This window comes from Ipomoea triloba, chromosome 2, assembly GCF_003576645.1.
Source record: "Ipomoea triloba cultivar NCNSP0323 chromosome 2, ASM357664v1".
Classification (NCBI taxonomy): Eukaryota; Viridiplantae; Streptophyta; class Magnoliopsida; order Solanales; family Convolvulaceae; genus Ipomoea; species Ipomoea triloba.
The window spans coordinates 9,641,382-9,659,502 of record NC_044917.1 but is presented as its reverse complement, the minus strand read 5'-3'; the positions used below and the strand labels follow the sequence as shown (position 1 = coordinate 9,659,502).

Sequence of the window (18,121 nt, the reverse complement as noted above, 5' to 3'; positions counted from 1 at the left end):
GTAAATAGTGAGGAAAGATTGACATGGTAATCACAGATACAACTATACAATAGATTATAGTGAGTAATGTTGGAGAAAAGCATGCTTGTCTTTGTTGTTTATACAAGTTGTTGTCTTTTTTTTGAACTGGATTGAGCCACCACTGTTCTGCCCAGTATGGTTACAAATCTTGTGGGTGGGTTAAAAATACTCTTTTGAGCAAAGCTAAATTTCTTTACACTGGTATGTTTTAGTTAATCTATTATGATAGTGGGCCTTGTTTCATTATTTTATGTTATTTATAATATACTTGATACTTATTGCATCTTTTACTCCAAGTTTTCTCTGGAATGGATCATTACATGATGCATCTCAAAATTCAATTCTATCTTTGTTGATTTGTGGCTTGTTATCTTTCTTCTGCATTCTATTTGTAGGAATGAAACCCATGAAGTTATAAAATATCTGGAGTATTGTGTGCACCGACTGCAGAATGAAGATCCTGGTGTTCATAACCTGCTACTTTCATTATATGCAAAAAAGGTTAGTTAGTGAGAGCTTTTGCAAGACTAGCTTCACTGATAAATGCCATGCTGACTTTCTCCATTATTTCATTACAATTCAACTTCTTACAACAAATGTAGAAAATATTCATTAAACCTTAGGAGACTAGAAATCCTGCTTTTTAACTTCAGCTCAAGAGTGCCGTGTGTATTCATCTGTATCTTGATTAAGGAACATTTCTTATTAGAAGTTTTGCAGTAGTAATATTTATCATTATATATTTCTTTTATTTTTGTTATTCTATTGATAGATGTACTCTTACTCTAAATATATAGTGAGTGTTTTAGTCATTTCCAAAATAGTGCCAGGCAGAAAAATATGGTCAGCTCAATATTTTCCTTAATTTTCTCAATATCTGCCTTTTGGTATTGAAAAGATCCATTTGATTGCAAAATGATGTTAGTATATTAACAGCTCATTAAAAGGTACATAATTTGTTTGATATACTCTAGGTGACTTAATTTCATGTATCCTTTGATTTCTCATTTATTTATTTATGTGTGCACTCCTCTAACCAAATTATTGAAATTGAGTGATTGAATGTCTGGTGGTGGCAAACCACCTGCTAGTGAGGCAGAACCTTGTTATGGAATATATATTTGGTATATGGAATCTCTATAGATTAGGCAGTCTTAGGGATTTAGGTAGGTAGGCATATGGAAACTTGTTTCCTATTCGTAGTCTTCTAGCACCTATTTATAGGGCTTTGTATTCTCTTTTCTATATGAAAGTATAAGACTAACATATTCTGAAATCCTCTCTTTACTATAAATTTTTTTTCGCTCTGTTGTTGTCACCCGCTGCCACTCTCCTACGCACCGGCGCGTGAGGCTCCTCCAACGACTGGAAAACGTTTTGGTCAACTGCTCCTGGGTCGCCTAAGTTCGTTTGTCTCGGATCTGGACTTGGTTTGTGTGTGATCTTTTTTATTTTTTGCTTCACGGTCACTTTGTCTCGTACACATTCAGGCTTGAATTTTGTGTACTTGTAATTTTTTTTCTTTTTTTTTTTTTGGATATGGCTGAGTCTGATGCATCTGCATCTTTGCTAATGAGTTTGCTGAGTTGGAGTTCGTTGCTTGTTTTGTTGTTCTCAACCCCTTTTTGATGCTCATTGTCGTTTGGGGCATGTTTCCCTTTCGTTGGTAAAGAATTTGTGTCCTCCGGTTTGGAGTTTGTCTTCTTTACCTTGTGTGTTCAAGCTTGTATGGTCCACGTTGTGTTCACCCGGAGTTTGCGGTATTGGTGGCGATTCAAGCTATCGGTTCAGGGGAGTGTCCAATACCAAGCTTGTTCGATCCACGTCGAGTTCACCCAACTGTTCGTAGGTATTGATGGCGTCCAAGCATCTGTTGCAGGGGGAGTGTCCAATCCCAAGCTTGGTCGGTCCATGTCGAGTTCACCCAACTGTCCTTAGGTATTGGTGGCGTGCAAAGCTTTTGTTCAAGGGAAGTCTCCTAAATGAGATATGAGTTATGTTTGAGTAAGTTCGTTATTTAGTTATTTTGGGTTATTAGTGATTTGTGTAACAAGTTGGGCATGATTAATATCTATGCTCCAACTTGAGGGGAAGTGTTATGGAATATATATTTGGTATAGTGTTATCAAGGCGTCTGGGCGGTTGACAACGACCGCCTAATCTACTCGCCTCGCCTAGAACAAAACGGCCGGCGAAGTCGCCGGAAACAACCGCACGCGCCGGCGCGTGACGGAGGAGCAGTTCGGAGATGGTGGCGCGTGACGGCGCGTGAGCCCTCCGATGGCGACCGGACTTCTTGTCGTGGTGTCGCCGCTGCTCCCTAAACCTAGCCCAAGCACTGACTTTTACCTCCGATCCCAGTTTAGAGGTTGAAAGGTGTATATTCTATATTTTCCCTGTACATATGTAGTCTGATTTTTCTATGCCTCTCTGTATATATATACATACATAGAAAGAAGGACTCAAAAAGAAAAAAAGAAAAAGAAAGGACTCTTGAGCTGCCCAATATAGTGCAAGTCTCAAGGAACAGGACTCTTGAGCTGCCCAATATAGTGCAAGTCTCAAGGAACAAGTCTCAATGAACTTTTGGTATAGTGCAAGTCTCAAGGAACAAGTCTCAATGAACTTTTGGGTTGCCCAATGCAATACAAAACAAGTCTCAATGAACTTTTGGGTTGCCCAATGCAATACAAGTTTCAAGGAATATAACTTTTGGGTTGCCCAATGCAATACAAGTTTCAAGGAATATAAATATGGCATTTGACATTTAATATTAATTGGTTTAAATCTGAATATATATATATATATATATATATATATTACTCATCGCCTAGGCAACGCCTAGGCGATCAACGGCATCTCGCCTAAAAAGTCCGCCTTGATAACCTTGATTTGGTATATGGAATCTCTATAGATTAGGCAGTCTTAGGAATTTAGGTAAGTAGGCATATGGAAACTTGTTTCCTATTCGTAGTCTTCTAGCACCTATTTATAGGGCTTTGTATTCTCTTTTCTATATAGCAATATATGACAGTATAAGACAACATATTCATAAATCCTCTCTTTACGTTCATAACAAAGCTAATATATGAAAAATCAGCAGGATTATATTAGTTATATTAGTAGTATTGTGATGCTGCCTCTATTCTGATATTGATACACATGCTTATATAGATACCTAAGGAGTTGCATAATGGGCTAAGCCTAAGATTATGATAGGGTTACACCGTTACACTAGGGTTTTCTTTTATATATATTTATCCCTTAGCAAGCACTCTCCCTCAGTTGAAACTTAGTAAGATAAACGAATTAGATGTGGTTAGAGAATGAGACTGTTGGATGTGAATAGCCTCAGAAACGGACCCTTGGGAATAAAGATAAAAGCACCAAGTGACGGAACTGAACACGAACAACCTCAAAACAGCATGGCAACACAAGGAAGCCGTCTAGGAGGTGGTGTCAAAAAGAAGGATTTCCCTGTCGAGTGGTAGAGGTGAAGGTTCGAGCAGCTGAGAGATTCATTTGGGCTATAGCAATAAAATGAAGAGAATAGGGTAGTGGTCAACTGGTTAATGGCAGTGAGTGGTGTGAAGCAGTAATGGATCAATATCGAACATCACAGATTAGGTAGTTGAAAGGAGAAGAGTGGTGTGAAGCAGCAATGGATCAATGTCAAACTTCACAGATTAGGTTGTTGAAAGGAGAAGAGCTTGGTGCAAAATCAGATGGATGATCTGACTGCTCAGTGATGCATGACCATGCCTGGGAGGAGCTGGTGGCAGTGCTTCTGGTGTGAGGTTGTGATGAGGTTCTGAACACGATGATGATGTTAGCTTTTCCCAAGATGGCCAACAGAAGAGAGTCGGAATAATGAAAGTAGTCACAAGAAGGTTTTGCCAGGTGAAGAACGAGAAAAAGGCGTAGGGTTTCAGATCGGGAATTCTTGAGAATAGATTAGAGTTTAGAGCTCTAATATCATGTCGAGTTTGAGGGATTAAAGGCTTGACGGATGGAAAATAGCCACCACTCACAAGTGAGGCACAGAGGCAGAAACTAGTACATGAAAAACCAGAGAAAGTAGTACATTGACTATATTAGTAGTAGTATTATGATGCCTATATTCTGATGCCAATACTTATATAAGTACATATAGGCTATAATAGGTTACACTAGGGTTTTCTTATATTTCCTCTCAACTCTATAGTTGTGATATAAAGCCATAAAGGCAGATTTTGAACCATTGGTTTCTTGTTTCTCTTCTGCACAAAGTTTATCTTTTATGAAACTTAATCTGGTCTATGCTAGTTCATTTTTTAGGAGACTCAGACAGAATGACACTTGCACAACTAACATTAACTATTTTCTTTTGTTTTCTTTTTTAAGGAGGATGAGAGTGCTCTCCTGCGCTTCCTGCAATGCAAGTTTGGGAGGGGTCGGCCAGGTGGCCCTGAATTTTTTTATGACCCCAAATATGCCTTGCGCCTTTGCCTCAAGGAAAAGCGGATGCGTGCTTGTGTTCATATCTATAGCATGATGTCTATGCATGAAGAAGCAGTTGCTCTTGCTTTACAGGTATAGACTGATAATTTTATTTGGATGCATTTATACTCATTATTTGCCAAGGTCGATATACATACATCTAGAAAATAACCAAATAAGTTTATACACCCATGTTTTTTCCCCCTTTCTAGAAGGATAGTTTAGACTGATGTCTCTCTACAATGAACATAAACATATTCAGTTTATCCTCTAATTGATAACCGTATGACTAAATTCTAGTTCCCATTCTTGAATGGCTTAAAGAAATGACTCAAATGCTTTATTGAGAACAAGTTCATCACGCATATTTTTAAATATTAATCTTGGAAAAGAAATTAAGATCAAGATGATGCTTGGCTGTTTTGAACAATGCATGTGTGAGTAGATTTTGTGCTTAAAACAACTAATAGCTGACCTAATGGTTGATAAGAGAAGGGCTTGAGCGAAAATTATGAATTCCAAAGTTCATTTCTGCCTTCTCATCAACCAAACTTGTTCTTCCTGTGCAATGCAATAGGTTGATCCAGAGCTTGCTATGGCTGAAGCAGACAAAGTTGAAGATGATGAAGACTTGAGAAAAAAGCTTTGGCTTATGATTGCAAAGCATGTTATTGAGCAGGAAAAAGGAACTAAGAGGGAGAATATCCGAAAGGCAATAGCATTTCTCAAGGAAACTGATGGATTATTGAAGATTGAAGATATCTTACCTTTCTTTCCAGACTTTGCTTTAATTGATGATTTCAAAGTAAGTTTCTCTGCCTTAGTAATCTTTCTTCTGGCTTCTGCATTAAATGACTTTTACTGTGTAGTTCCATTCTTGCCCTTCATAAATACAATATTGAAAATTCTCTTTCCTTTGTCATTAATTTCAACCCATGGAAGAAGGAATATTGTGGAAAATTAGCTTTAGTAAAAGTATTGAATTTATGACAAGGTGAATCTTTATAGGACTTTGTAAAATAGAAAGTAGGCCTCTTGTTGAGGGGCAGAGTGAGTATAATGGGTACTGAGCACTAAAGATTTCCTAATTGTTACATTTAATTGTAACTGAATTACTAACTTGAACCATAGATTTTAAAATTTTGTAAGTATAAGAGAAGTTATATTCTAGAGGGCACAAGCCCTCTGAACAATATCAAATGTTAAAGTAGATGAAATAGAAGTAAAAGATTAAAAAGTCTTCTCCATCCTCCTCACATCCAACCCGTTAATAGCAAGTGACCATTACTTCTGCAAATATCAGATATTTATGGTATTGCATTCCTTATTGTGAACTCCTATATCAGCAAACATCAATCTATGTATTTTCTTTCAGTTTGACTTCATGTTGTCTGCTCAACAGTTTAGAATTGGGACTTACTACCAAAATTATTGCAGGAAGCAATTTGCTCATCATTAGAGGACTATAATGAGCAAATTGAAAAATTGAAGCAGGAGATGAATGATGCAACACGAGGTGCTGACAATATTAGAAATGATATTAATGCTCTTGCTCAACGATATGCCGTCATTGATCGTGATGAGGATTGTGGGGTAATTATCCTCTTGTCTGCTGATTTCATAATATATGAATATATGTGTGGTTTGTCATTTATATTTTGGAAAAGTAAAAATTTTTATTGATTGACAGTGCCAATTTGGCATTTATGAGGTACCACCCCTAGTACAGAATCATGGGACAAGAAAAATGGATCTATACATTGAAAAAAAGGTTTTTTTTTTTAAAAAAAAATTATGTTTGTATGTGCATATTTGAAGTATTGGTTTTAATACGAACTTCTATGTCCTAGGTTGATCTTGCTTAGTGTTTGCACTTGTGCTTTTATGTCCGAGTATCTGTGTATCTGTGTTGTGTTCTAGCACTGTAGATTAGTTGTTATTTAACCTGTCTGGGTGTTTGATGAAGCTTAATGACTGGAGTGAAGTGTGACTTTGTTTTTGTATACATGCAAACCTTTTTATTGGAAACAATTCCCTGTATTTTGATCTCACTTTGTACTGTTGGTTTTAAGGGTTGCGGGCGAAAAATATTAAATGTGGGCGGTGACTTCCGAATGGCTAGAGGATATACAGCAGTTGGACCAATGGCCCCTTTCTATGTCTTTCCATGTGGACACGCCTTTCATGCCCAGTGCCTGATTGCCCATGTAACTAGGTGCACCACTCCAACACAAGTAAGTAATGGAGTGGATCCGTCATCTGTCATCTTCTTTTATCCCATGTTTTTGACATTGCAATTTTAGCCATAGCTTTGTGTTTTTGTGAGTAATATCCAAATAGTGTGTGGCCACCTTTTCATACCGGGGAAAAATTGTCTGAAATTGCTGCAATTAAAACAGGATAACTGGTAGGATTAGAATTCCATGTAAATTATCATTTCCAATCCTGAGAAATTACTAATCAAAGCAAGTAGGTCTTCATATGTTAGAAATATTAGATTAACTCATAAAAAAAAAAAGGACTTATCAAGTATAAAAAATTGTAATTCCTCAATATTACTTTCAAATTGTGAGGCATGCTTGACTTTGATACAGATTAAGAATGCATTATGTATTTAAATTTAAAGTGTAGACAAATATAAAGTCAGATCTTAAACTTGATGGCAATGCAAAGTTTGAAACAGTGTTTGAACTGTAAATGGAATTAGAATTCTTTTGTATTAACTTCCACTCCATGTAAATGTGTCCGTGTGTGTGTGGTGAAAAGAAAGGAAATAGGTGAAGAAGAATGATGGAGATGGGAAGAGGAGAGCATGTTTTCTTGCTTTTCACTTTAGGAGGTACATGGATGGGTAGTATTCATATAAGTAGGACTAATCACTTTGTATACCCATCAGGGTTTGGTCTTCCTAAATCACTCTGTATTCCTAATACTCTACAATCGTATGCATAGTAACGTGAAGAAACTATGAAATTGAATTATTTGGACTTGATAGTCTTTGCTTTAAAGAATTATCAGACAGTATTACTTAGAGTTAAAAATTGACTGTGTAAATGTTTTTCTCAAACAATATTGTAGGCCGAATATATACTGGATTTGCAGAAGCAACTTACTTTGCTGGGCAGTGAACCCAGGAAGGAGTCAAATGGTGCCTTGTCTGAAGATCAACCAATAGCTAGCTTGACCCCCACTGAGAAGGTTTGTGTTTTTTTTAATGCACAAGTGCACAACAGATCTCTCACTTTTTAGTTGCTAAAGACGTGTAAATGGTGATATCTTTGTATTGCATTCATGTTCCATATTGAAGTACTGGTGGTTCTAATTCATGGGAAACTTTGAATGAGATAGTGTGTCTAGAACTTCAACGGAAATCCTTTTAAAAAATAATTCTTCCATGCCATTCTCTGGAGCTTCCGTTTATGGATTACAAGTATCAACATTTTTATGGGTTACAAATCGATGTTTACATGGGGGTTTGATAATGTGCAGATTCGGTCACAGCTAGATGATGCCATCGCCAGTGAGTGCCCATATTGTGGTGACTTGATGATCCGTGAAATCTCTTTACCTTTCATCCTGAGTGAAGAAGTGCAAGAAGTAGGATCATGGGAAATAAAGCCACATAACCCTGGGAGTCAGCCTCAGAGAAGCCTATCTTTATCTGCATGATCAAATAATGCTCGTGTGCGAAATTCGTGTTTGCATAAGAGGTACTTATCATTCAACTTTCAGTATACACTCGGAACTGAATATTTGTGATTTCTGGTGTGCTTTGTAAAGCATACAAGTTTACATATTTGATCAAACTTTCAAATTGTGGTAGACATGCCTGTTTTATTTTCTATTTCGTAGTGTTGTAAGATGGCATCTTGTCTTGATAATACAATTGATACTTGACAAATACAATTCCTGTTGAATTGAAATAGCTACTACGTTCTTTTTTATTTATTTATATACTCCCTCAGTATTAAATTACACTTCACCAAAATACCACCTTAACCTAACCAGCATACACATTGGTTCCTCTAAAATCAATATTATTACTAAATGGACTATTGTGTCTTAGACCTTGTATTGAATCACTACCATTTTCTGAAACTTGTGTTTGTCATTGAATATCTTGGCAGAGAAGTATTAGCAAACTCGGAAGATGCCAAGACATTTCTTTCATCTGCTGTGGATTGCCAGTCTGAGTTTGAACTGTGAGTAGCCCTCAGATGCTAGCTAGCATATTTGAATTCCAAAATGGAGCTCTTTCTGGTGATGAAACCTGCACCATCTTTATCTCCTTCACCCCCTTTTCTGAGCTTCCATTCCGACATGGTTTGTCTGCTCTTGCCTCTATTTCCATCGACATTATTGTTTGGCAAAGCATATTTAATGAGATTATATGATCATTGCACTATGCTTTTTGTATTCCTTTGTTTTATATAAACATAACACAATATTGTGCTTTTGTTTCTTGGAACCGTTGTTCATTAGCTATTGTTTCTACTCTCAACCACTGTTCACCCCTTTCACTTTCCCATCCTCTAGATACAACTTTTGAGGTATGTTAAAGTAGGGAATTTGAGTGTAGGACGAAAATGGGGACGTTTTTGAAAGTTGGACAAAAATAAATAAATAAATAAAGATTTTCAAATGCATTTGAATTTTTGTCCTATTAAAAACGCATTTACCATAATTCAAAAACATCATATACTTCATATGCATATGCAAAATGTGTTTGACGTATTCAATACACCAAATACATCTCAGATTCTCAGTATGTGTTTGTGTATTTTTTTTTTAAATTTTATTTAAATAAACTAGTATTTGTACGCGCGATGCGCGAAAGTTTATGCCCAATATTAAAACATTAATAAATATAAATAATTAAATTTTTTAATTCTAATTATATATACAAATATAGTATATGTATTTTATACACACACATATATGATTTACCATGTATGGAAATTTAATTAAAATATAATCAACCATTAAATTAATTATATAGTGATTTTACTAAAATGATAATTATCAAAAAAAGGAATAGGAAAATGATATGATAGATATATGTGTATGATAATAATGATAGAGTTAAAAACTAACGGTGTTATAACGGTGTAAGGGTAGTTTTGTATAACAACAATGTAGTAGGGACAATTTTGTCTAATAACATTGAAGTGTACAACATTTCAAGTAAAATGTACAAATTTTTTAGCATATAGAAAAAGGGACATAAATCAAGGATATAACATTGATTGAGACTTATTAAGTTTTTAGATAAGGACCAAATGGAATACGTTTAATCCCTTTTTTTTTTTACACAATTATGCCGGACCTATTAGAGAAATATTTTTATAAAAATTACTTCATGTACTTTCAAAATCATACCTCTACTTGTGTTTAAATTTGATTGGAAGAAGAAAAAGAAATGAATGGATAAGTATCATGACCCCTTATTAAATTAAGCAATTAAGGCATGTCATGTTATAGGGAGTAGGATTTAGGAGTTCATAAAGTATCCCTAATGCAAAAATGATATTTTGAAAGTGTTGTCAATAAATTATATTCAAAACAATAGAACTTGTAAATGATATTTTGAAAGTGTTGTCAAGAAATTACATTCAAAACAATAGAACTTGTATTGTGGTTGGGGAAAATATTCTTCTAATAATTGTGGTATAATGTTTCCTTCACAGCATAAATATGTTAGTTTTCCGAACGAGAATTTATTTGGAACCATTGCATCTATCACCACACTTGCAAGTGAGAATCTTCATGAACAAGTGAACTAAGCGTTAATGATTGAAATAGGAAGAAGTTAGAAGTGAATGACAAAAATAGGGTAAGTCACCTATTTGGTCCTTCAATTATTTGCGAACTGTCAATGTTGTCCCTTAACTCCGTAATTATCAATTTAACTCCCGAAATAAAATAAGATTAATCAATTAAACCCTTCCGGCCGTATTCTGGTGAGAACTCCGATTAAGAAGGGACATTTTGGTCTTTTACTTGCTTCTAAATTAAAAAACAATTTAGTCGCAGGTAGCCAACCAAACGCCACCGTCTCCCTCGGTCTCAATTCTCTGCTGCTTCTCTTGTCTGTCGCCGGTGCCTTCGCCGGAATGCAAAACAGTAAAGACTCCGAGATGAGGTACGCTTTCTATCGCTCTCTCCCTACCTATACATATTGGGTCTTTGAATCCACTGCTCCTTTCCAAACCTTCAAATAACATTTTGCATAGTTCGTGTATTTCGAGCGATTTCCTGCAAAACTTTGAGTTTGAAGAAACAAAATAATCTTTGAATGGGTTCGTGTATTTCGAGCAGCTTCACATTTTGCATGGGTCCTTGAATCCACTACTCCTTTCAAAACTTTGAGTTTGAAGAAACAAAATAATCTATAGGTTTATAATAATCACATCTTTTTCATATTTTAGCTTTCGCAGACTCTGCATTGCCTTTTTGTTTTGTTTTTTTTTAATAAAAATTCTTAGAGTTTTACTCCATTAAGGCTCTGCTGGTTACAGAAGTTGTTTAGGCAGAAAATGAAAGTTCTGGAGAGAGAAAGATGAAATCTGATTTCTTCTACATTTATTTGATTTGCAGGAATTTACAAAAGAAAGAACCGCAGAGCTTACAAAATACCCATGCTTAATACGACGTCATTTGCTTCTCTCTCTGCTACTCCCTCGTTCCATCTCCACATCAAGCCCTTCATCTTCTAGAAAAGGCAGGGATCCAAAAGAAGCGTATTCCAAAAAGCCCAGATCCGGATTCTACATCACCGTTGTCATTGACGGTGAAATGGTCCTCCTTGTCGGGGACTCCCAAAAAAAAGCGTATTCCAAAACCAGAGCGAAATTTCCTGCCACCAGCAGCCAAGACATGGTGCTAAGGAGGGAACACGTCTACGACGGCAAACTATACATCACAAGAGCCACCATCGACGACAGAGACCGAAACATATACATCGATTGCCGCCTCGCCGGCGACGACCCGAGGTTGTATTTTTATGTGGACAACAAAAGGGTCCTCCAAGTGAAGCATTTGAAGTGGGAGGAGACTTGATTGATCAGTGAAACTTGGAAATTTGGGAAGAAGAATGAGAAGATGTTGTCAGCAAAGAAGAATGGGAGGGCTGAAGACACAAAATGACCAATTTACCCCTTATTAATCGGAGTTCTCACCGGAATACGTTCGGAAGGATTTAATTGACTAATCTTATTTTATTTCAGGGGTCAAATTGATGATTACGGAGTTAAGGGACAACATTGACAGTTCGCGAATAATTGAGGGATCAAATTTATCCTAATATATTTTTATATATTGAGTCATTTCCTTTTTTGGTCCTACTGTTATTTGGGCATTGCCAATTTTAGTCTACCCTCGTTAATTTTTATCACAGACCAATCTTATTTAGCCATTGCCACTTTTGGTCCACTGTTAGAATTTCTGTTAGTTAGCCGCCTAAAACAGGGGTGTTTTTGTCTTTTTGGTCTAAAGGGTAAAGTGGAGACCCTTTCGCTTAATCTCCCTCCGAGGCTCTATTTCGCCGTATCCCGCAGCAACTCGGCATCAGCACCTACCTCAAGGTCATCGATCTCCACGACAACCAGCTCTCCGGCCTCATCCCGCCGCAGCTCAGCCTTCTGGTCCGGTTATCCGTCTTCGACGTCTCCAACAACCAGTTGTCCGCCCCGATTCCAGCCTCGCTGGGGAACCGAAGCGGCAACCTGCGGCAGTTCAATGCTAGCTCGGACAAGGGGAATAAGGACCATTTTACGGGTACCCATTACCGCCCAAGAAAGGTAATGGGCTGTCCATTTTAGCTATTGTGGGGATTGGGTAGGGGAGTGGGTTCTTGAGCTTGGTGCAAAGCTTCACTGCCGTCTGTATGTGGCTGTGAGCCATCTCATGCCTGATTATTAGATTAAATTAAGCAAAAAAAAAGAGAAGAAGCTGTATTTACAGGTATGCTAACCTACCCAGTTCTTGATTAGCAAGATCCTTTTTTTTTTTGTTAATTTTTATTTTGGTTTTTCCCTTCTCCTATCGGTTGGATTGGGGGGTTGGGGTTCTTTCATTTTCTTCCCCTCTTTGCAGTATTGGTTGAAAGACCAGTTTGGTCCCCCTTTTTTACCCTTAATAATTTGACAATGTATAAAGAATTTGAATGCACTTAAACCTCACTACATTGCTGCAGAACTTTACTTCTTTCTTGATTCAATCCCCATTTCCATTTCCATTCAAGAATTGGTGTGTTAATAGAAACAAAATGCAGTGTAGTTTTTTTTTTTTTTTTTTTTTAAATTTAATTCAGTGACTGAGAGACGTGATCCAAAAAATCTAATAGACTATTCTATTTGGAAATGGCAGGAAGAACCAACGCAAAGGGTTAAAGTGGAGACCAAAGAGTGAAAAGGCAAAAAAAAAAAACTCTGTTTTGGATGGCCAACTAACGGAAATTCTAAGATGGACCAAAAGTGTCAATGACTATATAAGATTGGCCTATGTGGTAAAAATTAATGAGCTGGACTAAAATGGACTAAAATTGGCAATGCCCCAATAACAGTAGGACCAAGAAAGGAAATCACTCTTATATATTACTTTTATTTGTAAAAAATAAAAAAATAAATAAATTTAAGTTGAAAAGAGTGCATAAGGAGAAATAAATAATGATGTGTTTGAATGTTGATATATGCACATATAACTATTTCTTAAGTAGAGGCTGTAGAGATCTTTAGGACTTGACAAAAAGTTTAATTATTTAAAGAAAAAATTCTTTTTACTCTTACAAAAATTACTTGTTCTTTTATGTGATTATCTTTGTGTGGTTAATTTTATTTTATTTTATTGTATTCAAATTCCTTAGCCCTATACTTAACCAGTAGCTTCAAATTGGTTATTTTTGTGTGGAACTCTTGAGGAGCTAAGGTCCAGAACCTATTCGACGAATTGTCCAACTGAGTTTAAAGTCCTGCCTATTCATATTCTCACGTCTCTTGATTCCAGGCATGGAAGCCGCACACTGCTATCTCGACGGCAATGCAGATGCAGTAGAATTTTGTCCACACGAGTCTTTTCACCATGTCTTGGCGGCCTCCACGTACACGCTGCAGGAGGGAGATAATCCGAGTCGTTCCGGTAGCATATCCCTCTTTGATGTCAACGCTGATGAGGGTCGTCTCGAGTTATTGCACAGAGTCGAAACAGCGGGTATTTTCGATATAAAGTGGAGCCCTGTAGGCGGAAATGTAGGCCCTTTGCTTGCTCAAGCTGATGCTGAAGGTTATGTGCGAGTTCACAGGCTTGAAAGTTCTTCTGACGAATCAGAGGTCCAAGGTATGGTTCGGTTTCTCTTGGTATAATTATCTTAAGTGATTCTAATACACGATGCAAAACGCAAAGAAATGTGGACTTGTAGCTGTCTTTGTTACTTTGCCACTGTTGATCATCATTTTTGACTGGCCACACTTTAGTATGAAATCGCGTCTTTTTGCAAAATCGTTTTGACTTTTTAGAAAGGATGTGAATGAAATAGCAAATTTTATTTTCTTCTCATGATTATTACTTATGAAATATATTTGATTGAAGTAATCAATTTTTAACTTGTATCCTGGCCAAGAGAGGGTTGGAGGTAGAGGATAAAAGAGAGTAATTTTTTTTATATTATAATGTTCTTAAATATAATTGTCGAACTAAATTCAGTTAACAGAACAATGGATCAATGGTTTTGCATTCCCCGAGTTGGCGGAAGTGTGGAGATGGATCCCTTGTGCGCAAAGAACGAATTGCGAATTGGGAGGCTGCTTGGGCGACTCATGATTTATCTCCTCCTGGACTCTTGGACAGGGGTTCTGGGGGCTTAGGATTACTTAGCGGGAAACCTAATGTATCAAAAAAATAAACATAGCAATAGCATTGATTTTCTAGTAATTGTCATGCATTCATGTTGAGAAAAAGCATTTAAAACAATGATATATTCTGGATTCATGGAAACTGTTATTTATCTGCTAAATAAGTTAATAAATGCACTGATGAGATTGGCTTTTGAAGTAGCCATTATAGCTGTGAGATTTCTTAAGAGAGTTCTAGACTATGTAGTTAAAGAGTGTCTTAGAGATGACGTTGTGAGACTTCTTATGACTGCTAGAGTATAATGTTAAAGGGCAACCATTCTAAAGGAAGTTGAAATGAAACAAGAAAGTTCCTAACATTGGCAAAACTACATCTTACAATACTAAAATCTAATAATGTCAGTTTCGTGTAACGAAAATCAAGAATGTGCAAGCATCAGGAATTTTTTGAAAAAGTGATTGGTGAATTTTTGTGAATAGATTCATGGCTTCCTCCATTTTTCCTGTGTTTAATTATGATAATGCATGTATTGTTGATCCTCTTTTTGGGTGGGGATTTGAATTGAGTTGCAAGCACACTAAATTTCAACGGTATGGTTCCTGATTCTTCCCAGTGTATGCTCACTATGCAAGAACTCTCTAATTTGTGTTTTCTATTCTCTTTTTGCTGATGAAATGAGTAGAGTTGCATCTACATAAAGATGAGCAGTAGTGCTACACCGTCCTAAGTGATTGTAAAAACCATAGTTCTCCTTTCCTTTTTATTATTTCAAGTATTGTGAAAAGTTCTCGTTTTTTTTTTTTTGTAGTTATATGAATCCTGCAACTTTTATGTACTATATTGTTTAGAAAATATCCATTTGCTTGGGAAATAACAAAGTGCTTCCATGAAAATATATGTAAACAAAATCCAATTCTTGCAGGGAATCATCTGCAAGAGATCTCTCATGATCATGTCAGTTCCTCTATGTGCTTGTGCTTAGACTGGAACCCTTCGGCTTCATCCATCGCAGTGGGCCTATCAGATGGTTCAGTCTCAATACTTTCACTACATGAGTCTCAACTAAGAACCCAAGAATGGAAAGCACACGACTTTGAAGTTTGGGCCGCCTCCTTTGACATTCATCAACCACAACTTGTGTACACCGGCTCAGATGACTGCAAATTCAGTTGCTGGGATTCGCGAGATGATCCATCTAAGTTGGTATTCCAGAATACGAAAGTGCACACAATGGGCGTCTGTTGCATTACGAAAAACCCAAGCGATCCTAACACCTTACTCACCGGTAGCTATGATGAACATCTAAGGATATGGGATGTGAGATCAATATCGAGACCTGTAAATGAGAGATCAATATCCTTACATGGCGGAGTTTGGAGAATCAAGTATCATCCCGTTGTACCTGGCATAGTTTTGACAGCTTGTATGCACAACGGTTTTGCAGTTGTTAATGTAGAAAGGGATGAACCCGAAGTAATGGAAACGTACAAGAAACATGGATCACTTGCATATGGAGCAGACTGGCAAAGAGGATCTTTATGTATGGAAGGAAAAAGGAAGAATACAGCTATAGCTACATGCTCGTTCTACGACCGGCTCCTTCACATATGGAAGCCAGAAGGTAACATTATTTAACGGCCCTTGATATGGGCACTGCATTTCAGCATATACTCACATCAAGAATTCAAGATTAGATATCTGGTTTTGTTATAAAAAGAATTGTGTGCAAGTGACAACTGTTGATTTGAACTTTTGTACTCAACTTCAAATGACTTATTTCAGGATGGTGCTATAAATTGAATTAAGCTTTGTGTATACCTAATGTTGCTTGAGAGATAACCTGGAGTGTGGTTAAGTAGCAAGGGACTCATCCATCCTTCGTTGTTGAATTGTAGGTAAACCTCTTTGGGTGGGACAGCTAGCATGGAGATTTAAGGATGTCCAATACCCAATGCTAAGGATCGAACCCTTGACCTTTGTATTGGGTATGGGACATCCAAAGGTCAAGGGTTCGATCCTTGGCATTGGGTATTGGGGTATTAGGCATCCTTAAATCTCCAGGCTAGTTGTCCTACCTAAAAAGGTGCTTACAATTCAGCAACGAAGGGATTGGTCACGTGTTCGATGGTGGAAACTCTGAGTATACCAAAAAAAAAAAATGTTGCTTGAGAGTTTGGAATTTAACCCTAAAAACTGTTGTTTAATTCGTGGAATGAAAAAAAAAAAAAAGGAATTATATTCCAAAGCTAGTAGTGGAAATAGATTTATTTTCAAAAATGATATTAAATTTTTGTAAACCAAATCTGTGTGAAGCCAATCACAGGCATAAACCCATCCAGCCCCACTCCACCACCACCCCAATCAAGAGAAGAGAAGAGAGTAGAATATTTGTTGAGGTCTCATTTTCATATCGCATTCCATCTCGATTTGGCTGTCTAGCTTCAATTCAAACCAGTGAGTATGGGGCGAGAAGTTGGACTCATCTTTTGTCGAATGATGGTAAAAAGCCTGCTAGTTGATTGTTTGGCTTCATATATGGTGGACCAAACCTTAAAGCATAGCCAGAAAAACATTATCTCATTCCATCACTCCATATCTATTTCTTCAGCCTATGCTAGCTCCATACCCCCTGCCAATAGCATGTTCTCCCCCTAATTCCCACCTCCAACTATTATATTCTGTGATATATGCATTTACATTGAATTTGAATATGTAACTTTGATACTGGTTCAAATGAGGATAGCGTTTCCCGTGCGGATTGCACCATTAGATATATATAAATGCACCACATAGTGTTTGAAAACGCTTCACGCCACATTTAATTGTGCATTTCCAAACTGGAACCAGACCCATGTAACTTTATAGAGCTTTCTTCAGGCTTCATGGAAGGAAAATACTACTTGAACTTTTAAGTTCTACTTCCTACTTTTACTCTCTCACACAAAAGTTTAATGTTGAACTTTATCATATCTTGCTACGTCAGCGAATAAAAAATGAGAATCCATGTTATAGAACTCTTCATGGAATTCTAATTTTGCACGTTTTACAAAGTAGAATCTAGTATACACTCAATGACAATAGAATAATCAAAATTATAACAAAAGAAATTCAATACACCGAAAAGAGTAATGGATAAGTTTGTAGGAATTTTCATTACACATTGATCAAGAATGTAAGTTGCTTATCTAGTTATTTGTTGAGAAGACTTAATCTTCTATTTGATTAATTTTTATGGAATTGATTGGGTTTCAATGATCGATATTTTTGAGAAAGTTTAGGAAAAGTTGGTAAATTTTAAATTTGAGAATCGAAAGATTTTCCTGGAATAATGTCCTATCAAAAGATATTTCTATAAGGAAGCTAAGGGAGTATCGGAAGATTTTTTGGTAAGATGGTGAAGGTTTACTAGTAAGTTTTTTTTTTTTTTTTTTTGATGAAGGTACGATGATGCACCCAAAGGAAATTATGTGTTACACGACTTGATTTTTGTTATTTTCTAAAATTCGAATCCCTTATCCTATTTATATTTTTATATATAAATTAATTTATGCACTTATTCAGTCCTACAACCCAATCTAGTTGTTTCAAATAATCATGCCATACTCAACAATATCCAGGGAAGGAAACAGGACCACATACATCAAAATTAAACTAACGGAAGCACCCAACAGGTCTGGACGTCTGGCGCAAATTATATCGTAGACCGTGGTCCACAATGCATTGTGGACCGCGGTCCCAAAACGACGTCGTTTTGATTAATGAAAACAGACGG

At 36.7% G+C, this 18,121-nt stretch overlaps 2 protein-coding genes across 5 annotated transcripts in view; both read left to right on the top strand.

Moving 5' to 3' along the window:
* Nucleotides 1-9,146, top strand: part of LOC116009891 (vacuolar sorting protein 18) — a 30,313-nt gene extending 21,167 nt beyond the window's left edge. The window contains exons 18-25 of the mRNA XM_031249074.1: nucleotides 417-522; nucleotides 4,405-4,593; nucleotides 5,078-5,305; nucleotides 5,938-6,093; nucleotides 6,573-6,734; nucleotides 7,579-7,698; nucleotides 7,990-8,210; nucleotides 8,628-9,146. Of these exons, the coding sequence (XP_031104934.1) occupies nucleotides 417-522; nucleotides 4,405-4,593; nucleotides 5,078-5,305; nucleotides 5,938-6,093; nucleotides 6,573-6,734; nucleotides 7,579-7,698; nucleotides 7,990-8,169 (1,141 nt within the window). The 3' untranslated portion in view covers nucleotides 8,170-8,210; nucleotides 8,628-9,146. The remainder of the gene's footprint in view (nucleotides 1-416; nucleotides 523-4,404; nucleotides 4,594-5,077; nucleotides 5,306-5,937; nucleotides 6,094-6,572; nucleotides 6,735-7,578; nucleotides 7,699-7,989; nucleotides 8,211-8,627) is intronic.
* A 2,870-nt stretch (nucleotides 9,147-12,016) lies between these two features.
* LOC116011085 (diphthine methyltransferase) lies at nucleotides 12,017-16,166 on the top strand. 4 transcript variants are annotated; one of them, XM_031250601.1, is made up of 4 exons: nucleotides 12,307-12,462; nucleotides 12,868-12,913; nucleotides 13,504-13,833; nucleotides 15,272-16,166. In XM_031250601.1, exons 3-4 carry the CDS (start codon nucleotides 13,506-13,508, stop codon nucleotides 15,982-15,984), a joined length of 1,041 nt encoding a protein of 346 aa, XP_031106461.1. In that variant the 5' UTR covers nucleotides 12,307-12,462; nucleotides 12,868-12,913; nucleotides 13,504-13,505; the 3' UTR covers nucleotides 15,985-16,166. The 4 variants fall into 4 exon arrangements, with proteins under 4 accessions (XP_031106457.1, XP_031106461.1, XP_031106460.1 ...); XM_031250600.1 differs by having other exon boundaries at nucleotides 12,868-13,006; XM_031250597.1 differs by lacking the exons at nucleotides 12,307-12,462; nucleotides 12,868-12,913 and adding an exon at nucleotides 12,017-12,299.
* Nucleotides 16,167-18,121: the final 1,955 nt, after the last annotated feature.